The following is a 22727-nucleotide window of genomic DNA, read 5'->3' as shown; positions in this document are numbered from 1 at the left end:
CATAAAATCATATCAAGGAGATAAAAACATCATTAATGCTCTAAACCAGGGTTGGCAAACTCTGTCACATGTGATACAATCTCATGTAATCTTGTACTAACAAGTATATTTGTGTAGTATTGTCGAGTACTTTCTCTCTGTTGTTGTGATAGTGTAGTAACAAGTATATATGTGTAGTATTGTCCAGTACTTGACTCTGGTGTTGTGATAGTGTAGTAACAAGTATATATGTGTAGTATTGTCCAGTACTTGACTCTGGTGTTGCGATAGTGTAGTAACAAGTATATATGTGTAGTATTGTCCAGTACTTGACTCTGGTGTTATGATAGTGTAGTAACAAGTATATACTATATGTGTAGTATTGTCCAGTACTTGACTCTGGTGTTGCGATAGTGTAGTAACAAGTATATATTTGTAGTATTGTCCAGTACTTGACTCTGGTGTTGTGATAGTGTAGTAACAAGTATATATTTGTAGTATTGTCCAGTACTTGACTCTGGTGTTGTGATAATGTAGTAACAAGTATATATGTGTGGTATTGTCCAGTACTTGACTCTGGTGTTGTGATAGTGTAGTAACAAGAATATATGTGTAGTATTGTCCAGTACTTGACTCTGGTGTTGTGATAATGTAGTAACAAGTATATATGTGTGGTATTGTCCAGTACTTGACTCTGGTGTTGTGATAGTGTAGTAACAAGTATATATGTGTAGTATTGTCCAGTACTTGACTCTGGTGTTGTAGTATTTACAGACCACATGACTCTTGACGAAGTCGTAACTACTCTCATTTGTTTTGAAACCAAAATATGTCCAAACATCATCCAATTGATCGACTCTATCCTCTCGTACTCAGTTGTCTCTGGGATCTAACTTGATTTCATTGTTCTTTTATCTGTGGAATAAGTAATGACTGCTGCCATCTAGCCGCCATAAGTTTAATAGCAACACAAAAATAAACAACCGCTGCAAATTTTTTAAAAATTTGCAAAACTTAATAAAAATTGATACAGTGCTGTTAAAGGTCCATACAGTCTCCTGAAAAGTATTGCAATATTAAGGAGTTCTGATACCCCTTTAGTTTGACACATTTGCTCTAAACCAGAGTTTTTGCACCGTGTCGGTGTTGTATTAATGGACGACCTTAATATAAAAATGTTTTTCCAATTGTTTACAGGTTTATTTGTTGGAGTAAACTTGACTAGCAAGAGTCATAGTCTGATGTTATTTCAGAGAAAACACCTTCAAGCCAGTAATAATTTATTTTATTGTTTATGAAAAATTGCTGGCTATTGGTAAAAAACAATTTTCCGAAGGAGACCTCCTAAGGGATCAATAAAGTTTTACCTTACCTTACCTTACCTTAATCAATTAAACATACATTTTATAGATATATATTTTTTTCTGTGCAGCCTGGTAACAACGGAACGTACTGTTCACCTGCTCTAAACTATACCATTTGCAATATATATTTTTCACTTTCCTAATGGCCTAGTAAATATTATTTCATTGTTGAAATGCACAGAAGTCGTGTCAAATGAATGTATGTGCTCAAAAGTTTTTTTGGTCCACATACATTGTATGTGTAGTAATACTTATTTTTCCCACAGCAAACAGTGTGTGGGTTTGACCTGCTGCGAGCAAACGGTCACTCTTATGTCTGCGACGTCAACGGCTTCAGCTTCGTGAAAAACTCCATGAAGTACTACGACGACTGTGCCAAAGTGCTCGGGTGAGTCGCATGCTTTGGACCGAGTTACGTTCATCAGAAAATTAAAAAAATGTCACACAGCAACTCTTGAATGCCTTCTTTCACCCGCTTGTTTTTCTTTGAGTTGAACTGTGGTTTTCAACACAACAGGAACATGGTGATGAGAGAGTTGGCTCCTCAGTTTCACATTCCCTGGTCCATCCCGATGGAGGCTGAGGACATCCCTATTGTCCCAACAACCTCCGGAACCATGTGAGTTGTTGAGCTCAGTGGGTTTGGTTCTGTGCTCCTGCCTTCGTCACTAAGCATTTTGTCTGGCTCTTGTTGAACCAAACACACCTTTTCTTCAAATAAGAACAAATAGGACATTGGAATTATGGATTTTGTTTTCACTTAACTTGTTGTTCAAATGATTCCCAGGATGGAGCTACGCTGTGTGATCGCCATCATTCGCCATGGAGATCGAACACCCAAGCAGAAGATGAAGATGGAAGTCAGACACCCTTTGTAAGTCGAACCTAAACGTGTGAGCTTCACCTCATCTTTTGCAGAATTGCCTTCATTTCTGCTTTTCATCTTATTTAACTTGTTCAGGTCAATTAAGAAAATATTACAATATTCTTGTTGTTGGTTCTTTATGTCTCTACCTACATAGACATTGAGGCATACCATCTCCTCATTGGAGAGCAAAACAAGGCATATCTGACTAGAGGTGTAAAAATGAATAAACTTGAATATTGCAATATTGTTTTTCCAAATACCGTATTGATTTTCAACAGAACAGTGTCAACTATAAGAAAATCAACAGCGTTTCTTCATTTGTGTTTCACTATTAAACCTCTGGACCATTGGGAAGCAAAGAAGCCTCTTGTATGAGAAATGAAACATCATCCAAAACCTGTACTCGGACCAGTTGCCATACTTCTGAACTTTCTCAGTGATTTCTTGCAATCAAATATTTTAAAAGAAACTCATTATATAGTTCTTACATTATCTCAAAATATATCTGATTTGAAGTCCCGAGGTATAGTATGTTCATTAAATTTACCTTATATAATATTAACACAATTGAGTCACTGCTGGTATAAAAAGGGAGTGAGAGGATTTGATAATGTCTTTGTGCCAGGAATGCTCTTTGAAGCAGTGAAGGCCACCTTGAGGACAATAACTCATTACAAGTTTGATTTTGATGGAAACCTTTGGAGCACGATAATTAACGGATTGTGTGATTGGGTCTAAGATATAAGAGCGAACTAACAGCTCTGAGTTAAGAGGATTCAGACAGACAAGTAAACTATGTAAGTAAGATTTGTCTTTAAACCTGATCTGATTTCTATTCTTTGTTTAAGTAAGTAAGAGGATTAAGTCTGATTCTTAACCTGTCAATATCAATACATGGTATTATTTTGATTGTTTAAGCGCTTTGTGACCCTGGTCTGGAAAAGGGCTCTATAAATATAAATGACTTACTTACTATGGTATTGTACCTTATATTGTCATATGAATCGTACACACCCCTATAACTCATGACAGTCAACTCCACTTCAGCAGCTTTTCAGCTCTTTCTATTCTTTCTTGTCCCTAAATACGGTCCTTTGCAGGTTCTTTGAACTGTTTGAAAAGAGTGGAGGCTACAAGTCCAGGAAAATAAAGCTTAAGAAACCCAAACAGCTTCAGGTAAGGATTTGGAAACGTGTTAAAGGATATACAGTATTTGTTTGTTTAAGGGATTTGTTTTTGAGTTTTTCTTCTTTTTTTTTTTTTTTTTACACACAATTGACAAATAACCTAATTTGGTGGGGTAATTAAAAAAATACTACAATACTATAATAAAATGCATATTTAAATGATGAGGTGAGTGCGCGTGTCTTTCCAGGAAGTGCTGGACATCGCTCGGCTGCTGCTGCTGGAACTGGTTCAACACAACGACTGTGAGATCGAGGAAAAGAAATCAAAACTGGAGCAACTTAAGACTGTCCTGGAGATGTAAGTGGCTCCAGCTCTCGCCTCAACAATCCTTCTGTCATCCTCATGCTTCACGCTTCACTATTAGTTGCCTTATCCTCTTTTTTTCTTCCCTCCCTCCTGTTTCTGAAGGGAATCCAGCTTGATCGATACTCAGTACGCTGCTTCTACTTTCTCACGGGTTTGATTAACATTCTGTGGTGGGTTAAGTGGGGTTTACAAGGAGCCAGGAAACTAGCATGAGTCATAGCGTGACACTGGTCGGTACAACTTTACAACAAAGTTTCCTGAATGTTTTGGAAACTCCATTTGTTTTTGCTAGCATCCAATAATTCCTCCTCATTTAAGGTTTGACCTTTTATCTGTCAAACATCAGGTTTCATTGTGTGGAGCGCATGAGTTGTGCTCTTAAGTGCATGTGTTACATGTGATCAGCCACATCCTTGTGAACCCAAGACATGTCTAACTCTTAACAAATAATAGCTCCATGTTTGGTTTTTAACAGGGTTCCTGCTGCTCCTTAAGGTGCGTTAAAAAAGGCTTTCATTGGCATTAAAATGTCTAAAATCAAATTTTTAGAAAGTCTAGACAATCTGAACGCATAATAAGTAAGATTCTATGTTAGATTCAAATCTCAAAACATCCGGTAGAGCAGATGCACTTCGTGCTTGTACTTATAAGTTGGTCATGTTACATGAGAGCTTGTTCAACCAACACATTTTTTAGGATCTTTTCAGTGGATAAAAAAGTCATGTTAATATTATGTTAAAATAATAGTTTGGGTTAAATTTTCCCTAAATGTTTTTTATTTTTTTGTTTTTTAATTTGGTTTATTGTCGGCTTGATTTTAATTTTGTATCTTGAAAGTAACGGAAACCCTGTAAAGAAAAATGGCAAAAAGTAGTTTAAGTTTGACCACTTGAGTTTTAATATTAATTAAAAACGTATATTAACTTAAATGTGCAGATAATTGGATACTCGTCAGTGCCTGAATTCATATCATTGGCTGAGGAAACAAGACAAACATACACAAGTCAGTATCTTGTGGACTAGTGTCAACAAGATCCCCCTGAGATTAAAACCAATAAGGAAAAGAAACTAAAACCCACTGGGGGTCATTGAGATTCTGCAGTCATGGAGAACAATTCTCAACTTAAAAAGACACTTTTACTTTAGTTTTGTATGACCCTGTGGTTGACCTGCGCCTGAGCCTGTGATTTCAACAACGTAAACATAAAAACGTATGTAATTTTAAAGATAAAAATAAATGTTTACTGTTCATATTAAGAAATAAAATGCTGTAAAGTGCTTTTCTAGTTGTAAATTGTCACATGAGTCTCTTTATTTTGAATGTAGCTGACGTATCCTCACTTAATGGTAATGGTAATAATAATAATTCGGGGCACATGGCGGTGAAGAAGGTTGCAGGTTCAATTCCAGCGTGAGGCAACCGTTGATCTTCTGTGTGGAGTTTATATGTTCTCCCTGTTTTTGTTTGGGTTTACTCCCGGAACTCCAGTTCCCCTCCCCCCACAGTACTAAAACATACAGAGTTCGATTAAGAAATCTTGTTGTGTAGGTGGGAGTGTGTGTCTGAAGGGTTGTGTGTCTCTGTCTGCCCTGCACCAAGTGTGTATATAATCATCGTCTTGTGTTCACATGTTAGTTAATGGTTTTGAGGAGATTAACGTTTATTTTATACAGCTTTCTCTCTCTCTGTGTCTGTCTCTATGTTTATATCAACTTGTTGCTGTGTCTGGATACCTTCTTCCTTCAGGTACGGACACTTCTCTGGCATCAACAGGAAGGTTCAGCTGACCTACCTACGCAATGGACAACCTAAAGCGTCAAGTGAGGAAGAGGGTAAGATCTTTTTTTTTTTGCCTGTTATAAAATCTGTATCGGTGGTACAACAAATAGGTTCTGATGACCTTCAAGACTAACGTAAAAGTCAATCTCGAGCAACTTTTTGAATTTTCCAGATGTGAAGAAGGAGGGTCCGTCTCTGCTGCTGGTCCTTAAATGGGGCGGCGAGTTGACGCCTGCTGGTCGAGTTCAGGCAGAAGAGCTGGGCAGAGCGTTTCGCTGCATGTACCCCGGGGGCCAAGGTGTGTTCTGACACACACACATGCACACACACATTCACACACTCTTACACACATATTTAGTCTCTCAATTACTTTTTGCCTTTAACCTGCAATTAGACTCTTATACTCAAATATGTTGGGATATAGACTTGTAGTCAAGACCAGATAAACTGAGACAAGTTGGGTGGCATTAAATGGGAATTGTTGGTTGGAAAAGCCTCAAAGATTAAGGCAGGGGTCTTGATGTGGCCCTTAATGGGGACCGATTCTGAGAGCTGTTAGCACCTCTGACATCTGAATGAAATCATTATTTTTTGATTAACTATATTTTTTACCTGTAGATTCAGGACATTTCCTTAATCCGCATCATTTTTGAATATTAAAACAAACCTACCTTGTACAAGATTTAGATTTCAAAGTGCAAATATTGTTTTGATGTGTCTAAAAAAACTTTGTCTTGTTGTGATATAATATAGTTATTGACTATAACATGTTTTTAATATATAATTATTAACAGTGTAAACCTCAGTTTATCAGTGAAGCAAGACATGATTGTTTATTGTAAGATATTTATTAAATCAACAGTTAGAAAATGTATCTGTAACAATAGCAGCCTTCATTAGTCTGTTATTAATTGACTAATAAGCATCTTCTTAAAATAGAGTTGGTTTAACATCTGCGGTAATCTACCTTTTGTTTATAATATCAATCTTTATTGAATACTATAAACATGTAAATATGGAAAATACATAGTAATTGTATAATAAATTGATCATCAAGTTATAAAACAAATCAACTAAAATAATGAATAAACCTGTTACAAGTATATCATAAAACAAAATTAGAGCCATCGTCAGAGAAAAATGTCCCCACTTTGGGAATATTAACGGGTTTCTAAAAGCTGTCACATATTTACATATATACAGACACATAAATAAATAAACAAAAATAAAAAATGATAACAAAAACAATAAGCAAAATAACATGATGATACTACATGAAAAACTATATATATGTTTATGTATATAAAAATTGTGAATTGGGTAATAATAACTATAGTTTTACATATAATCTATGAACTAAATGAAATAATCGTCAACTATCTGCTGTCTTCAAACACAAACACAATAATAGTGAAAATGAGGTCATTACATTTGTAACATTTACATTTAATTAATTTCATTTAATACCAGGAAACCACTTGATTGTAAAATTGTATTTTCTGTGGATGTTATATATTGTCGCTATAGCTTTTGCATGTAACACAGACCTAGAGTCGTCATGTGACCCTTCACCTAATATCTTCCTCCATTAATATGTAAAGCATGTTCATCTCTGAAAACATGTTGATGCCTTTTCTGTCGTAAAAAAAAAGGCTGTTGTCATCCAATCCATTGTTTCCATTCCAGCCTCTTCAGCATTTGTCCATTAACTCTCTTCTTTTTTCACTGGTTCTCATGCCGTGTAAACTACTAGCCGGTAACTTCCGGCCCCTCGGCCTAATGACTTTGGTAAGAGCAGAGTTTTCATCGACTGCCGTTGCTCTGTTGCTCCTTCCACTAATGAACTTGTGATTTTCTTGGTTCTCATCATGATCTCTTGTTTCACTCAGAGAGTAATGCTGCTTGAGCTCCGTTCAGACTGCTGTGGATTGATTGTGACGCGTCAGAATCTGGCGTCTGATGTATTCCTAATCACTCATCTTAACATGACAGAGGCCGTGTGACACACTTGCATGAACCAGCATCTTGATTTGATCCTGAAATGAAACCATCCTTAGAAATACACACACACACACACACACACACACATGTCCTTCACATCATACATTTGCTTTTATCACTATTTGATCAAGAGAAATTCATTTGAACTGATAGTGATTGTCAATTTAATGGGGGTATTTCTAAGTCTTTGAAACTTTGGTGTAAAATCCAACAACTTAATTTTGATCTTGATATCCTCATCCACTGGAGCGTTAAACATTCTCGTTGTCGCTCCATCTTCCCCGCAGGTGACTATGCTGGCTTTCCAGGATGCGGCCTCCTGCGTCTCCACAGCACGTACCGCCACGACCTGAAGATCTATGCCTCGGACGAAGGGCGTGTGCAGATGACGGCGGCTGCTTTCGCCAAGGTTAATGTTTGCAGCATTTTAATGTTTCATGCTCGGACCGACTCGGATACAAGGGGATTGACTCGTGGGCACCAGAATGAACACTAAACATAATAGTAAGGGTGTAGTTAATGGTCATGACTTCAAGTTATCAAACCTTTTTCTTCTTTGCTTAACTAGATGTAGAACTTGCATCTAGGCTGGGCGACAAAGCTCAGAGAGTACGATGGTTTGCCTGTGGCCTGAGAAGTTGCTTCAGATATTGGTTGCGTCGTCATGTCCTTGAGCAAGACACAAAAGCCATTTCTTGACGCGCTGCATCGCAGCCTATTCCCATCAGTTGTGTGTATAAATGGGTGAAGGGACAACTTGGTGTAAAGAGAGAAACACATTGATTTTTTCTTCCTCGTCGCCCGAACACATTTAATATTTATTTTTAATTCCTACATTGAACAAAATATATACAAATGATAACTTTTAACAGTTTTTCCTGATTTTCAAATTTTATTATCTCTTTTTTTAGTTCGTTTTGCTTCCTTGTTGCTACATACAAGTCAATGCGGTCATCGGGGTATTAAAAATAACCATCTTCACTAAAATGGAAGAATATAATTGGTTGTTTTGGTGGTAGTGGCCAAATCGGCACCATTATTATTATTTTTATTTTTATTTTTATTATTGTTGTTATATGGGGCTCAACTTGCCTGTGGTGTTGTGACGTCTCTGCTCAGAAGTCTACTTCTCTGCAGGGTCTTCTGGCTTTAGAAGGTGAACTGACCCCGATCCTGGTCCAGATGGTGAAGAGCGCCAACATGAACGGCCTGCTGGACAGTGACAGCGACTCGCTGACCGACTGTCAGCAGAAGGTGAAGGCGCGTCTGCACGAGATCATGCAGAAGAACCGAGACTTCACCCAACAGGACTTTGAGAGGGTAACCTGCGGCGTGAGCCTGGAAGATAGTAGGATCACAATAGTGTCTGAGTTGTGTGTTTTTATTTTTCATTGGGCTTCAGTTGGCCCCGACAAGCAGCACTTCACTGGTCAACTCCATGAGAATCATTCAGAACCCAGTGAAGACTTGTGTCAAGGTTTACAACCACATCCAGAGCCTCACGACACAGATTCGGAAGAAATTGGAGGACTCGACATCATCAGGTAGAACAAAGCTGTGACAAACAAGTGTACAACAACAACACAAAATATAACAGTAGCTAAAACGACTACAACAACACAAAATACAACAACATGAAATACAACAATGACTCCAACACAAAATACGACAACCGCTCAAATACAATAACAGGAGATAAAACAACAACAACAAGCACAACAACACAAAATACAAAAACAATAACACAAAATACAACAAAAGACAACAAATACGGGACAACAACTTGAAATGCTACAACGACACAAAACGACGACATAAAAACACGAAATAAAACGACAACCACACGAGAACTCAAGAACTCAAAGTACAACCACAACAACGCAAATTACAACAGCACAAATAACAATAACACAAAAATGACAACACAAACCACAACAAACACAAAATACAACAACATTCATACCTTTGGAACGGCTCAGCACTGTTTGCTTCTGACATGTGTTCGTCTGTAGCAGGTTTAGGATCCAGGACCTCAAACCTGCTGACTTTTTTGCTGTTTTTCCATTTTGTGTCAGATCTGCAGCTTTACCACAACGAGACCTTGGAGCTGATGCTGCAGCGCTGGTCCAAGCTGGAGAGGGATTTCCATATGAAGAGTGGCCGCTTCGACATCAGCAAGATCCCTGACATCTACGACTGCATCAAGTACGACATTCAACACAACGCCTCGCTGGACCTGGAGGAGAAACTGGAGCTCTTCAGGATGTCCCGCGCTCTGGCCGACATCATCATTCCACAGGTGGAGTCATTCAGTTATTTTTGGGTTTAGCTCTCCATTCATGTCGATGTTTTCCATGATCTGAGAACGTCCCTGGTGTTGGTCCACAGGAATACGGCATCACGAAGGCGGAGAAGCTGGACATTGCTCAGGCCTACTGTGTCCCTTTGATGAAGAAGATCCAGCTGGACTTGCAAAGGACTCACGAGGACGAGGCCGTCAACAAGCTGCACCCGCTGTGAGGACGACTGTCATCTAGTGCTGTAGCTGACGTCACTGACATGTTGTTGTTGCTCCTTCAGGTATTCCAGAGGCGTCATGTCACCAGGTCGCCACGTCCGAACTCGCCTCTATTTCACCAGCGAAAGTCACGTTCACTCTCTGCTCAGCGTCTTCCGCTACGGTGGTCTGCTGGACGTAAGCGTTCTCCTGCGAGACATCTCTGATGGGTTTTGTTGTTATTATCGTAGCTTTATTGTGGCGTCGTTTCCTTGTCGTGTGTGTTAGGAAGTGAAGGACCAGCAGTGGAAACAGGCCATGGACTACCTCGGCGCCGTGTCGGAACTGAACTACATGACCCAGATCGTCATTATGCTGTATGAAGATAACAACAAGGTCTGTCTGGGGATTTTAGCGAGAAGATATAAGAGAAACGTGTTAAAGATTAGAGACAATTTTCCCGTTAGGAATGTAGGAAAATGAATGAATCGTGGAAACATATAAAAAGTTCCGTATCAAGTCAATTAAGCAACAATATTAGTGTTTCTATCACAGAAACTTTTATCTAGTGTCATTAAATAACAGTGTTATGATTATTTTTCTTTCTCAAAATGGTGGACTTCTGATCCTTTAGAGAGTCAAGTCTGTTCGATCAGGTTTTGCGCTCGGAAACTTTTGTTTTTTTATAAATCTTTTAACGGTTTGTCCTCGGAAAAGACTCGTTTTTCACATTCGCATTGCCAGCAAAATACGAAATAATGTTTGTTTGTAGTAGAAAAAAAAGTGGATATTGGTATATTTTGTTAAATGTTTTTTTAAACATGGAGAGGTTATGCCTCAAACATTTGACCTCATATCATGCATAGGAATCTTAATTCTGTCTACATAACAAGCTTCCAATAATCATAGTCAATTTTCAATTGCTACTGATCATTTAAGATTAAAATAATAAGAATATTGTCCATGTTTTTATGCAGAAAAAGGTTCGCTTTAATTACATAAACTCATTGATAAGAGAAATTTCACTAACTTGTTCATCAACACCCTGAACCTTGATGCTTTTAAGGCATGTCATATTTTCCAAGATCAACTTTGCCCAGTTCATAAGAAAAACACTATTATATAAGACGTGTTCAAACCATTTTCAATTCAGTTAAAGATGATAAGTTTGAGTTCTGTCGTGTTTTGAGCAGGATCCTTCCTCGGAAGAACGCTTCCACGTGGAACTGCACTTCAGTCCTGGAGTCAAAGGCTGCGACGACGAGAAAGATGAACCTTTGGGCTTCGGATTCCGTCCGGCCTCTTCAGAGGTTCGTTGTCAACTGTTGTCGATCGGACAGCCTTTTTTCTTTTGAATTTTCTGTTCAGAAACACCAGTCCAATGTGAATTTGAATCATAGTTTTATGATAAATCACATAAATTAATATAAAAATCTCAATGTTTCAGCCAACATGTCTACACACGTATTTCTATCAAGGTTTAATCAACTCAGACGATCTTTTCTTGTGTTTAATTGTGTAAAACAGCGAGACTGAAATATTGAATCATTTTGTTAAAGGGATCGCGGTTGCTTCTATACTAACAAAATCTAGAGCATATGTGTCACTCATTGGCCCAGGAGCCAAACCATTTTTATGTGGCCCCAGGATGGTCCCAAAATCAATGTAGATCAATGTTCATGTTGGTATCATGTCCAATTTGTTTGATGAAGAAGGACAAACATAGAAATAATTAAGATAGATTTAGCATCAAAGAATGAAATCACACTTCCTTTAAGGTTTAAATACATTTTGTTTGACCCTCAACTTAAAGGAGGAGTTCGGCCCCTTGTATAGTTTGGAACCCTTGATCTCAAGTAAGACGCCTATAAACTACCTCAACCCTTTAACACAGGGCCCGACAATTCAATTTCCTAAGGGGCCACCTTGCACTGAATATTGTAAGGGACTGGTAAGCTAAAAGAAAGAAGGAAAAAAGAAAAAAGAGAGAAGAAATATGTCAACTTGACATTTTATAATAAAGCTTAAAATGCTATAGTCGTTATTTTAATTTATAATGAAAGGCATTCAATTCAATTTGCTTTTTTAAGGGCCAAAAAATAATCACAAAAGACAAATATTATGATGTTGTTACATGTCTAAACATTAAAAGTAAATAGAAAAAAAACATTAGTTAGTAATACAAATATTCAGTATTTCCGTCTTGAGTGATGCATAAATATAGTAAAGCACTGATTTTAGTAACTGATGCTTCATTCACAGAACGAAGACAAGAAGCCTAACCAGGGCAGTCTGGAGGATCTTTCTCATGACCAGACGGATCAGGCTGTTGCTCTCACAGAACCCATCAACATCCACAGAAGGTCCCCAATGATCCGAAACCGAAAGACCGGCTCCATGGAGGTACCGGACCCGAGTCATCACTCCTGTTTCACCCGTGAGACGAACTGAGAATCAGTTCTTTTCCCTCTCAGGTCCTCTTGGAAACATCCCCCAACCAGTGCTCGAAAGGCAACAACCCCCACCGACTGTTCTCGTCCTGCTCCCGCCAGTCCCCCGAGATCAACCCCCATCAAGGTGGGCACATCTTTCTTGGCTCGTGCGAGGGTGAGAGGGTCAAAACTAACCAAAGCACATCCCTAACACAGTCACTGATGCTCACACAATATCAACCCTTTGCCTTCAAAGACTCCCAGTTTCTGTGCCGTCTAATGGTACAGATCCCTTCGCACCAGCCATAAAAAAACATATATAAGTCGCACTGGAGTATAAGTCGCTTTTTTGGGGGAAATTTATTTGATAAAATCCAAGAACAGACATGTGATCTTGAAAGACAATTTAAAATAAAACTAGAGGCAACAACAGAATAATTGTACGTTACGTTACATGAACTGAGAACCTGGTATGTTAACATAACATATGAAGAGTTATTCAGAGAACTATAGCATAAATAACTAACAAGTTTACCAAACCATCCGTGTAACTCCAAATAACTCTTCATCCTCGTGTCACTTTTAAACAACTAACTAACTCCGGAGGTAGAAGATGCTTCCTCTTCTACGTGGAAATGATCAACACAGGCCTAGAGCGCCCTCTTGTGGTTTAGTGTGAAAATAACATGTGAAATGATATACCGCTAATAATGTGGTAATAATTTCACACATAAGTCGCTCCAGAGTATAAGTCGCACCCCCCGGACAAACTATGAAAAAAACTGCGACTTATAGGCTGGAAAATACGGTAGTTGAAAACTGAATCTCCAACATGTTTGGGGATTAAACAAATGTGTCTTTAAACGTTTTCTATTTTATCAATTAAAATTGATTCTCAGAAATGAGAGCAGTATACCAGAGCATGACAAATTAATACAAACAGTTCTGGATTTAAAGTCCTCTGACCCAGGGATGTGGTTCGACTTAATAGGTTTTATTGAATTTTCTAAATTCTTATTTAGATGAATTTTTGTCTGTAACATTTTCACTCGATCAGAACTTTTTATTTAAGTGGCAGGCATGAGAAATAGGTTCTCAACAGGCTTCATGTCCCAACAAATGAAGAATTCTTTTCATTGCATCACCTCGAGCAAGATCGTTGTCATATCACCTTATTCTCTACATATTCCCCTTTTTGTACTTTCACACAAATATAGATGCGTAAACAGACATTGGTGCTGCTTTGTTTTGGTGAAACAATACATTCATTTTGGATTATGGTTTTGTGTAAACAGTGGTGCCGCGTTTATTGCATATTCTGAAATCCCGCCTCATTGAACGAAATCCACAAAGAAATAATTTAATATTTAAATACATAAACAAGTTAATAAAAGTTTTACCTTACCAATAAAGTAAGTCAATAAAACTTATTGTCAATAAAGTTTTACCTTACCTTACCCTTACCTTATATCGAGGGCTCGTAACCCCCTCCTTGCGTTCTTAATAAACCTTTCCTAAACTGTCTTCAACATTTTCCACATTCTCGCAAAAAACATGAAATTATTGATAGAATATGACGAGTAGTAGTGACAGACAATAGACAAGATTAAAACTTAAGAATTAATGAAGTAAAACTTAGACATTTTACTTTGCTTACAAGGTGCCCTCGTTATTAACAACCCACTTTGTAACGGGCATCTGAACAGCTTCCTAATGCTTGGCCGCCCAGTCAATCAATCACAGCTCACGCTCACTTTTGAATAACATTCACATAGAATTAAAAAAATGCTCTTAGTGATGTTTGATTGAAATACTCATGGGAGCCACTGTTGCCAACTTAAGTTAACTAAGTTCTGTGGTCGTTTTGAAGTTTATCTGCTGTTCATATAAATCACATGTTTGAGAAAAGTGTAAACGGGAAAAGTATCTGCATCTTGCTACACTATATTTAAATATGCAGTATCAAGTCCAAGGATAAAAAAAGGGAAAGTTGAATATGGTCGAGGGAACACTTTACTTTATTTTCTCACAGAACCTCTGGTGTTACGTTTTGATTTGTCACTTGTATCGTAAAACACAAGGTATGAATCTTGTTTTTAATGAAAGGTAGATGATTCCTAGTTTTTCTCACCGCTCCCCGATCGCTCGTCTTCATGCCGTTCACAGTTTTAGAGACAAGTCTGATATGATCCGTTTTTTCTGCCAGTTTCTGGTCACAGTTCGCACCCTTAGAGTGACCGTTAGCTCAGCTCGGTTGTAGTCGTTAGCTTTACCCGGAAGTCCTCGGTAATGAAGACTTTCGGTTCATATTGAAAATCAACTGCTTAACCTTTTCATATCAAGCCAAGTGTGAGATTGTTATGAACTGAAGCAGCATGGTGTGATAAACTAATACTCCCCCTGCACACCCTACCCTCCACCGGCTCTCTACCACACAGGCTCGCTCTGCTCGGGCCTCTTCAGTGCCTCTGCCAACGGGGTCTCCTGTAGTGCCCCCAACCTGCGCGACTACGTCCGCAACCACCACCATCACCACCACCGAAAACCGCCTCTGTCACCCGGCAGTCTGCCATGCCATAAGGGCATGTTTGGTACGTTGACTCGGTGCCTCCGTCGTTGAGGTGCTCTTCTTTTCTTTCTGCCCTTTTCCCATCTATTATTTTTCCTCCGTGGAGATTCGGGAGCGAAGCTGTTCTCTGTCAGCAACTGGAATCAAACTCTCTTTGCTTCAGATTCATGGGATCGTTTCAATGATTTCCTTGAACCCGCTGGTCGACGGCCGAACTCTCCCGCTGTTGATCTTTGATAAACTAAAGCATGGGCTGGTTTGACTAATCTCTGACTAATTGAATTGGGCTTGAATCTGTTCTGCTTTCCCAGTCTTTCTTGACTCGTGTCTCAGTTGAAAATGTTCAACTCCTTCTACTCGATGGTTTAGGTTTTCCGTTGTTTCACCTTTAAATTTCTCCGAAATCGCCTTAAAAGTCAGGACCACTGTGGGATTCTAGAGCGTTTGGTGAAGGAGGAGAAACACGGAGATGTTTAGGATATATTGAGCTTCCAAGAAAGAAAAGATATTTTCTGACTCATACTTTGGTTTATTTAGCCTGAGACCTCCACTTTAAAAGCTGCTGGAGTCGACTGTATCCTCTCGATGTTGAGTATCGATAGAGATTAGAACACCCCTATCGTTGAATCACTTCCACACCCCTTCATTTGACACAAACTCATGCCCCCATGCTGGGTACAAGATGATTTTCCTTCCAGGAGAGCTGGTTTTTGGATAAAGTTTTCTATGAAAACTTCCCATTTCCTTGGACAGCCACGTCGATCACCTGTAACCCACATGCATTTCTCTGTGTGTTTTTTCATCATGATGACTGTTATAAACAAACGCAAACGTTCTTCTTCTTGGCGGCAGGCATCCAGCTTTTGGCACATTAGCGCCACCTCTTGTTCACATGAGTATCGTACTGATCTAAATCCATAGATTAGCCGCTTCACTGTATAAGCCGCATGGTTGAAGTGTGTGAAAAAGGTATTCGCTTATAGTTTCGAAAGTTACCTTTAATAGCTGATCTTTCATCAGTAAATCAATGTTTTGTTTTTAGATTCATAAATGACAAATCAATAATAAATCCTTGTACACGCACACATAACACTTTATAAATGACGCTAACAACTTAGCTCGTTAGCATACGGTGAAGACGGACAGGTTTGTTTGGAAGTTCACGATCTTATAAGAAAACAACTGAGACGAGATGAAAAGTTCTTACAATATGTTGCTTTAACAAAGGAGGTTGAAAGAGACGAGTGACTGGATCACTAGTGTTTGACTAGATCATAAGTTAGTATTACTTCACTGGATCACTAGTGTTTGACTAGATCATAAGTTAGTATTACTTCCCTGGATATACTGAGCAATACACGTTGCCGTAGCAACCGAGCCTAACAAGTTGTGCCGCACAGTTCACAGACGGACTGAGACGTAAACAACAACGAGACATAGAAGTACAAATTGACAACTTTACAGAACGTGACACTGATTGGTCGAAGTGCAAATTTAAGAAATGCTTGATTTATACATTAAAAAATGATAAATGATCACATGTTTTTGTTGTGCATATCGCACGTGCCAATATCACAATATCAATATTTTTCCGATATATCGTGCAGGCCTAAATCTCACCTTTGCTTAAGTTATCTCGACCAAAGGAAACCTCTGACATCTCAGATCATTTTAATCTTAAAAGCAACTTAAAGCAAGATCTAGTCAAGAATGTTACCAGACTACAGAACAGGAATCTAACAAAAATATATTCTTCTCCTCATCGAGAAGAACAAGTGCAGCAATCATTTCCATGAAATTTCCCAAAGGACCTGCAGCCAGTGAAGTGCAACGATAGAATCATCGTCGTTTAAGGTTTGGGATCAGTCGGTGTGAAATTTGAAAAATGTCCAAAATGAAGAAATAACATTTACGGAAAAGCTCCATCACTAGAATAAAAGATTGATTTGTTTACCAATCATCCTTTTTTTTATTAATGTAGACAAAATTGTTACTGGAAAAAAGAGTTTTTATCACTTTTGTAATGAATTAAGTTGCCATTAATGTGGAATTTACATCCATAAAAGTATTTTTAATCAATTTATTAGATATAAACTTGTGTATATGAATTGAAATAAATCATGTTCAGCCAAAACGACGATATTTCCCACACGTCCTGACCTCTGATCCCTGAGCGACCTCTGATCCCTGAGCGGCCTCTTCACGAAGGATTATCATGTTCACGAGCGTGAGGCATGAGAGTAGAGTCAGCAGACCCATTAATCCATCTCACCTCTCTTATCTCCTCAGAGCTGCTCTCTATGCCCGCCGTAAAGAGATTTTCTGTGTCGTTTGCCAGGCATCCGACTAATGGTATGTCTGCCTCTGTTCAAGTTCATTCCCATAGATTCTCCAGCATGACCTCCTTGACCTAGACTTGATGTAATGACGACAGTAACCAAGGTTTCCATCCGTGGGTTTGTGTTCCCTCGCTTGCCTTTAACGTCACCTGCTGCGGCTGGAAAATAATCTCTGGATTGATGTCGAGTGACTTAACGGTTTGGCGAGAGCTCACGGGTTCTTCAACTAGAATCTAATCAACGTTTAACTTTTTGGTTGAGAACTAAACATCCTTGAAGTTTGTTTTGTTGACCAAGTTTCTTTGGTCTCATTCAGTTTTTTTCTTGTGATGTTAGAAGGTTGTGTTTTTATCCTTTGTTATTATTATTATTATTATTATTCCACTGTTAAAACAGCAAATTTTTATTTTGTTTCGATAGTTCTAGTTGCAACTTTCTGTATAATTAGTAAAAGCAATAATGGAGTTTGTGTTCTAAACCAGGGGTTTAACTTCATCATACAAAAATATATCTAACATCAACTCTTTGAGTGTATTTCCTTACTTGTATTCACATTTTAACGTGAATGAAAGTAACAGGTTTTCTACTCACCCTTATATCGACTAAAAGTTTGGATTATTTTCAGAGTAATCCTTTTTTTTTTTAGACTTGCAGACAAAAATGTTTGTTCATTTTAATGTAGTGACTGGCGCTCACTTTCATTTCTGCCTGTAACTCTAAAAAGAAATGGATGACTCTGAATATAAACCAAACCCAATCAGGCTTTTTTAAAAGCAGCAGATCCTCCTCAGCTCTTGATCTTGTTCCTGTCAGAGACGTACTATCTGTGGAGGATTAGTTACTAGTTAGTACGTACACTATCCTGATGATACTAACCAGTGCACTAAGAGAAGTGTGTGATTTGAGACACAGCTAGTTTGGTTTTAGGAACACTTAGTTACACTTGGTAAGTTAGTACACTTGTTTAAGGCAAATGGTTAAAAAGCATTTTATTTTATATGATTTCAAATTAAATTCCATTCTTCTCTTCTCTCTGAAGTTCTAAGGCCCCCCTAGCGCCACCTTGTGCCCCCCCCCCCCCCATTAAGAGCAACTTTTCTAAATAATCAGTTCCCATCACCAAAGTCAGGCTTCTTCAAAAAGCGTAGCTTTCACGACTGTTTGCCTTCAGATAAAGACGAAGAACGTCTCTGATGATTCTCTCTTGGGTTGATCTGTCGACCAACATTCGTCACCAAGTCAGCCTTTGAAATCAAAAGATCATGAAAACCCGTCAAACTTTGTATCATTAAAACATTGGCAGGACGGCTTGTCCAGGAGAAAACCGAGATTTAAACAAATGAAGAAAAGATCAAAACTATTATTTGTTATTATTATTATTCTTTCGATAGCTGGTGCAAAACTATTGTACGAGTGTGACTTGTTTATAAATAACCTTTTGAAAAACATGTCCACTTAAAATGTGCATCTATATGCTCTCATTTACCAACGTATGCATTTCCTTGAACTTATTTTCTTTAAACATCACACAAATAAGATTTTCTGCTTTTAATCTGAGTCTTGTAAAACTTACTGATTTTAAGGTTAAGATTTTAAGAAACTATTTTTGTGATTTATGGAATGTTCGTGCAAAGTTGTGTGTCTTTCCATCTGTGTTTTGAAAATGATGGGATGTTCCCATGAATCCACTCCTGACCAATGGTAGTGAAGCGTTGTTCAGCTCCGGCTGAAACAAACGTTTATGAACAAGTTTTGATATTTGTGGAAAAAGTGGATTTTCATGATAATATGTGATTTTTTTTTTACATCATGTAGAACAAAGTTCAAACTATAGAATGATATCATTGTCTCTTCATTAGTTGTAATGGTTAAATTGAACATTTCTATTGTTGAAACATTTTTTACATATTGTTTTGTTTTAAGCATTAAATTATCTCCTGCTTCTCCTGATCGTCTGAAAGTTCCATCAAGTACTCTTTTATTATGGTCTGCTGGCACAATTATACAATAACATTTACGGTTTTTTATATTGGATTCAAAAGACTACAGAATTATAATTATAAAAAACTATAAAAAATAAACTGTAAAAATATTGTTATACTTATATTGATATATTTTATAAATTATTATTATTATTATATTATTATTAAGTTATTCAACAAATTCGAACTTTCAGTAAACAAAATATTGAATTTGATTATTAAAAAATAATAATTCAATGCTAAGAAAAACATGAGTTTTATCTGAGTTTAACTTTTATTTTCTACCTAACAAGCCCGTCACAGGTGAGATGGCATGCGTCACCATTATTCTCTTCGTCCTCCATATGAACGACATGAGTTCCACATGAGACTGAATCTTCCTCTTCTGTTCACCTGGACTCTCCTGCTCACCTGTGCGTGTGAAGATCGATCGATCTGTGTTTTCATCGATTGGTGTTTGTTTGCTCAGGTTTCGAAGGCTGCTCGATGGTGCCCTCTATCTACCCGCTGGAGACACTGCACAACTCTCTGTCGCTGAAGCAGGTCGATCACTTCCTCAACATGGTGTGTGAATGTGTCAGTGAGGCCGGAGACGACACCACCAAAGGTACACACTCTCACAACACTTCAATGACATCCCAGCAAATGTAGAAATGTTGAATGTAAAATATCTAAACCAGGAAAATAACAGTCTGAAAAGATTATATTTTAGATTCAGGACCCAAATGTAGAAGCAGTCAAATCAAAAGTTTGGTAGAAACAGTTTAGAATAACAGAAAAAAAAAGAATAATCCATAAAAGCTATAGAATATTCTGGGGTAAAAAGGAGCAAAACAAGATCAAGATCAGGTCAATACTTGATCAGGAAGATGTTTCAAGTCCCTTGAGAGTTCTTTGATCCAAGTCTCTTTCTCCGGCCACAAGAAAACACCTGCTCAGGTGAGATTTTACATCATACGTTATTTATTTTTATTATTTTGCTGTATTTTTTATTGGTGATTATTTGAACTTTATGTCAAGTCGTAAGATTTTTAATGTAGATTTTAGAGCTTCTATTCGTGACATAAGGTGTATATACAGTATATTTGAAAAAACATGTGAAAACAGCTCCATGATGGTTCATTAAAATCATAATTTTAAGATTTATTTTGGTGGATGATAATTAACGGAATAACAAATGTAATTAAATCTAATTCATGATTTTTTTCGCAGCTTTGTTTCTCTGAAATATGAAATTATATCAGTGCCATCACAATATTTAAACTTAAATTAGTTTGTTAAAATGTTTTTTTTAATGCACTGAATTTTACATTTGCTTGTGTTAAATAATTTAATTCAATCATCTTTATAATAAAGGTTGAACTTTATTTTTTATATATACTTGATAAAATGTTTTATATTATTTAATTTTTATTATATATTATAATATTCATAGTTTGGTCCTGTTTGTAGTTCAAATAATAAAAAAATACTTTCATACCAACATTTTTATCTTTATTTTAAAAGGCTACAAATTAAAACATATTCAATAAAAAAAAAAACATGTAATTAGAATATCAAACTATATATATATATTTTTCAAGTATTTGCTTTTAAAATGGTGGCATATTAAAAAAAAAAAGAAAAATAAGATTGATATATTAAATATAAAATTAACTTTATGAAACTATTTTTTTAGAGAAAGATACAAAATCAAAATACAAATTATTTAAATGAACTACTGAATAAAAACAAAGTCAACCTTTCAATATAGAAATTATTGATCTAAGCTAAAAAGAAAATTAATTCAATATTCTGATGGCACTGATTTACTCCCTTTTATGTCGTGACAAAAGTGACGTCAAACTCAACAAATATGGCGTTTTATTTGTTTATTTGTGTCCATTTGTCGAGCAGTAAGACATTCTGAGCACCTGAGAATATTTTTTGCACGTAAGTGACAGTTTGCATGTGATTTATTTTTAGCCAATCAGAAACGAGCTTTCTCCGGCTGTTGGCTCGTTAGTAGCAATGAACTGCACACTCGACAAATAGGCACAAATAAATGACCATAAACAAACGGGTTCACATAAAAGATGAAAAGACCGAAAACTGTGATCTCATCACCTTCCCAGACAACAGCGCCCCCTCCAGTGACGTGTCCAGCGCCGGCCCCTCGTCTCCGGTCACGGCCAACTCTCCGGTCAACTACAGCTTCAGCGACTAGACTCACGACGTCCTTCCATCCTCGCCCTTCAAAGCGAACCAGAGGTTTCTCTCCTCACATCTGCCGTTTATCGTCCTGAACCAAAGTTCTTTTAGCTGATGTCGTGTGTTCAGTTCAGGCTCCACGTACCAAACTGTAGATTCCAAGGTTGCCTTGACGACTCAACCCAGTCGACGAAGACAAATTTGCACTTTGTCAAGTAACTTGTTTTTTTTCTGACGATGAATGTTTTAAAGCCAAATATAATATTTTCATGCCAAAAAGATTCATGTCGTCATGTCGCAGTAATCCTCCTGTAAATAGACGATGCTGTCAATCATGGTTTGATTGACAGTTTCTACGCTCCAGCAAAGAATCCAGATTCTCTGTCATGAAAGAAAAACATTAAAACTTCAAGCGTAGACGTCATGTTTCAATGTCCCTCTGTTTAAAATGTCTTTTATTGTTAGTTGTGTGTCTTGAGTTGGAATCACTCGTGCCGTCGATGCTGCTTCACTGACGGAAGAAAAACATGGATGAAGAACTTTCAGAAATCGAACGGAATCATGAAAAATAAATGAAGGTCATCAAAGTATTTTTACTCTTCACAGTTGTTTGTCGTTCAAGTCTTCATTTTGTTGATCATCGTCATTCATACATGTTTGTTTTTCTTTTTAAATACACAAATGAGTGTCATAGTGTTTCATGTATGTAAGATCGAGGCAATAAACGTTTCATTGCGTGAAATGATGGATATAATGATGTTTGTACTTGTCAAGTTAGGAAAATGACTCGACACTTTTACTTTACCAAAGAGTAGAAATCTGAGCTGTGTCACAAATCACATACTTGTGTACTTAAACTTAGTATTTTTAGTGCGTAGGTGCGTCTCAATTCTTAGTATGTAAATGTAGTGCTCCATACACACTAAATTGTCACTAAAACACACAAAACTGAGTATGGATCGATGGACACTTTCTACACTAAACGACTCCATATTAGTGACGTTGACGTTGTAAACGGAAGTTACGTCATATATATGAATATATATATATATTCATATACTTACAGGTGTATTTTCAGCAGCAGTACAAGGACAACGACACGTCTTCGCTGCTGATACCAGCGTAAATATCTCATCAATATTTCTCATATTTCTTGAAACCAAACGTGCTGCCAGCAGGTGGCGATAGTGTTCCTACAGCTGGTTGAAACCATCCTTAAATATTAGTAGAAG

General features: G+C 37.4%; 1 protein-coding gene across 3 annotated transcripts in view; it reads left to right on the top strand.

Moving 5' to 3' along the window:
• LOC148074405 (inositol hexakisphosphate and diphosphoinositol-pentakisphosphate kinase 1-like) overlaps positions 1 to 22237 on the top strand; it is a 37867-nt gene extending 15630 nt beyond the window's left edge. The window contains exons 9-29 of one of the 3 annotated variants that reach the window (XM_087796663.1): positions 1610 to 1731; positions 1861 to 1962; positions 2131 to 2217; positions 3312 to 3387; positions 3587 to 3696; positions 5453 to 5538; positions 5658 to 5783; positions 7795 to 7895; positions 8624 to 8806; positions 8889 to 9030; positions 9562 to 9785; positions 9875 to 10002; positions 10067 to 10181; positions 10272 to 10379; positions 11177 to 11293; positions 12246 to 12386; positions 12458 to 12590; positions 14854 to 15006; positions 17274 to 17336; positions 19775 to 19912; positions 21420 to 22237. In XM_087796663.1, the coding sequence (XP_087652789.1) occupies positions 1610 to 1731; positions 1861 to 1962; positions 2131 to 2217; positions 3312 to 3387; positions 3587 to 3696; positions 5453 to 5538; positions 5658 to 5783; positions 7795 to 7895; positions 8624 to 8806; positions 8889 to 9030; positions 9562 to 9785; positions 9875 to 10002; positions 10067 to 10181; positions 10272 to 10379; positions 11177 to 11293; positions 12246 to 12386; positions 12458 to 12590; positions 14854 to 15006; positions 17274 to 17336; positions 19775 to 19912; positions 21420 to 21511 (2547 nt within the window). In that variant the 3' untranslated portion in view covers positions 21512 to 22237. Of the gene's footprint in view, positions 1 to 1609; positions 1732 to 1860; positions 1963 to 2130; positions 2218 to 3311; positions 3388 to 3586; positions 3697 to 5452; positions 5539 to 5657; positions 5784 to 7773; positions 7896 to 8623; positions 8807 to 8888; positions 9031 to 9561; positions 9786 to 9874; positions 10003 to 10066; positions 10182 to 10271; positions 10380 to 11176; positions 11294 to 12245; positions 12387 to 12457; positions 12591 to 14853; positions 15007 to 17273; positions 17337 to 19774; positions 19913 to 21419 lie in introns of all 3 variants that reach the window. The other 2 variants (XM_087796664.1, XM_087796662.1) reach the window with 2 other exon arrangements.
• Positions 22238 to 22727: the final 490 nt, after the last annotated feature.

This window comes from Callionymus lyra, chromosome 8 (genome assembly GCF_982586985.1).
Source record: "Callionymus lyra chromosome 8, fCalLyr1.hap1.1, whole genome shotgun sequence".
NCBI classification, from domain to species: domain Eukaryota; kingdom Metazoa; phylum Chordata; class Actinopteri; order Syngnathiformes; family Callionymidae; genus Callionymus; species Callionymus lyra.
The sequence above is the reverse complement of the archived record's forward strand: the minus strand, read 5'-3'. Positions and strand labels throughout refer to the sequence as shown.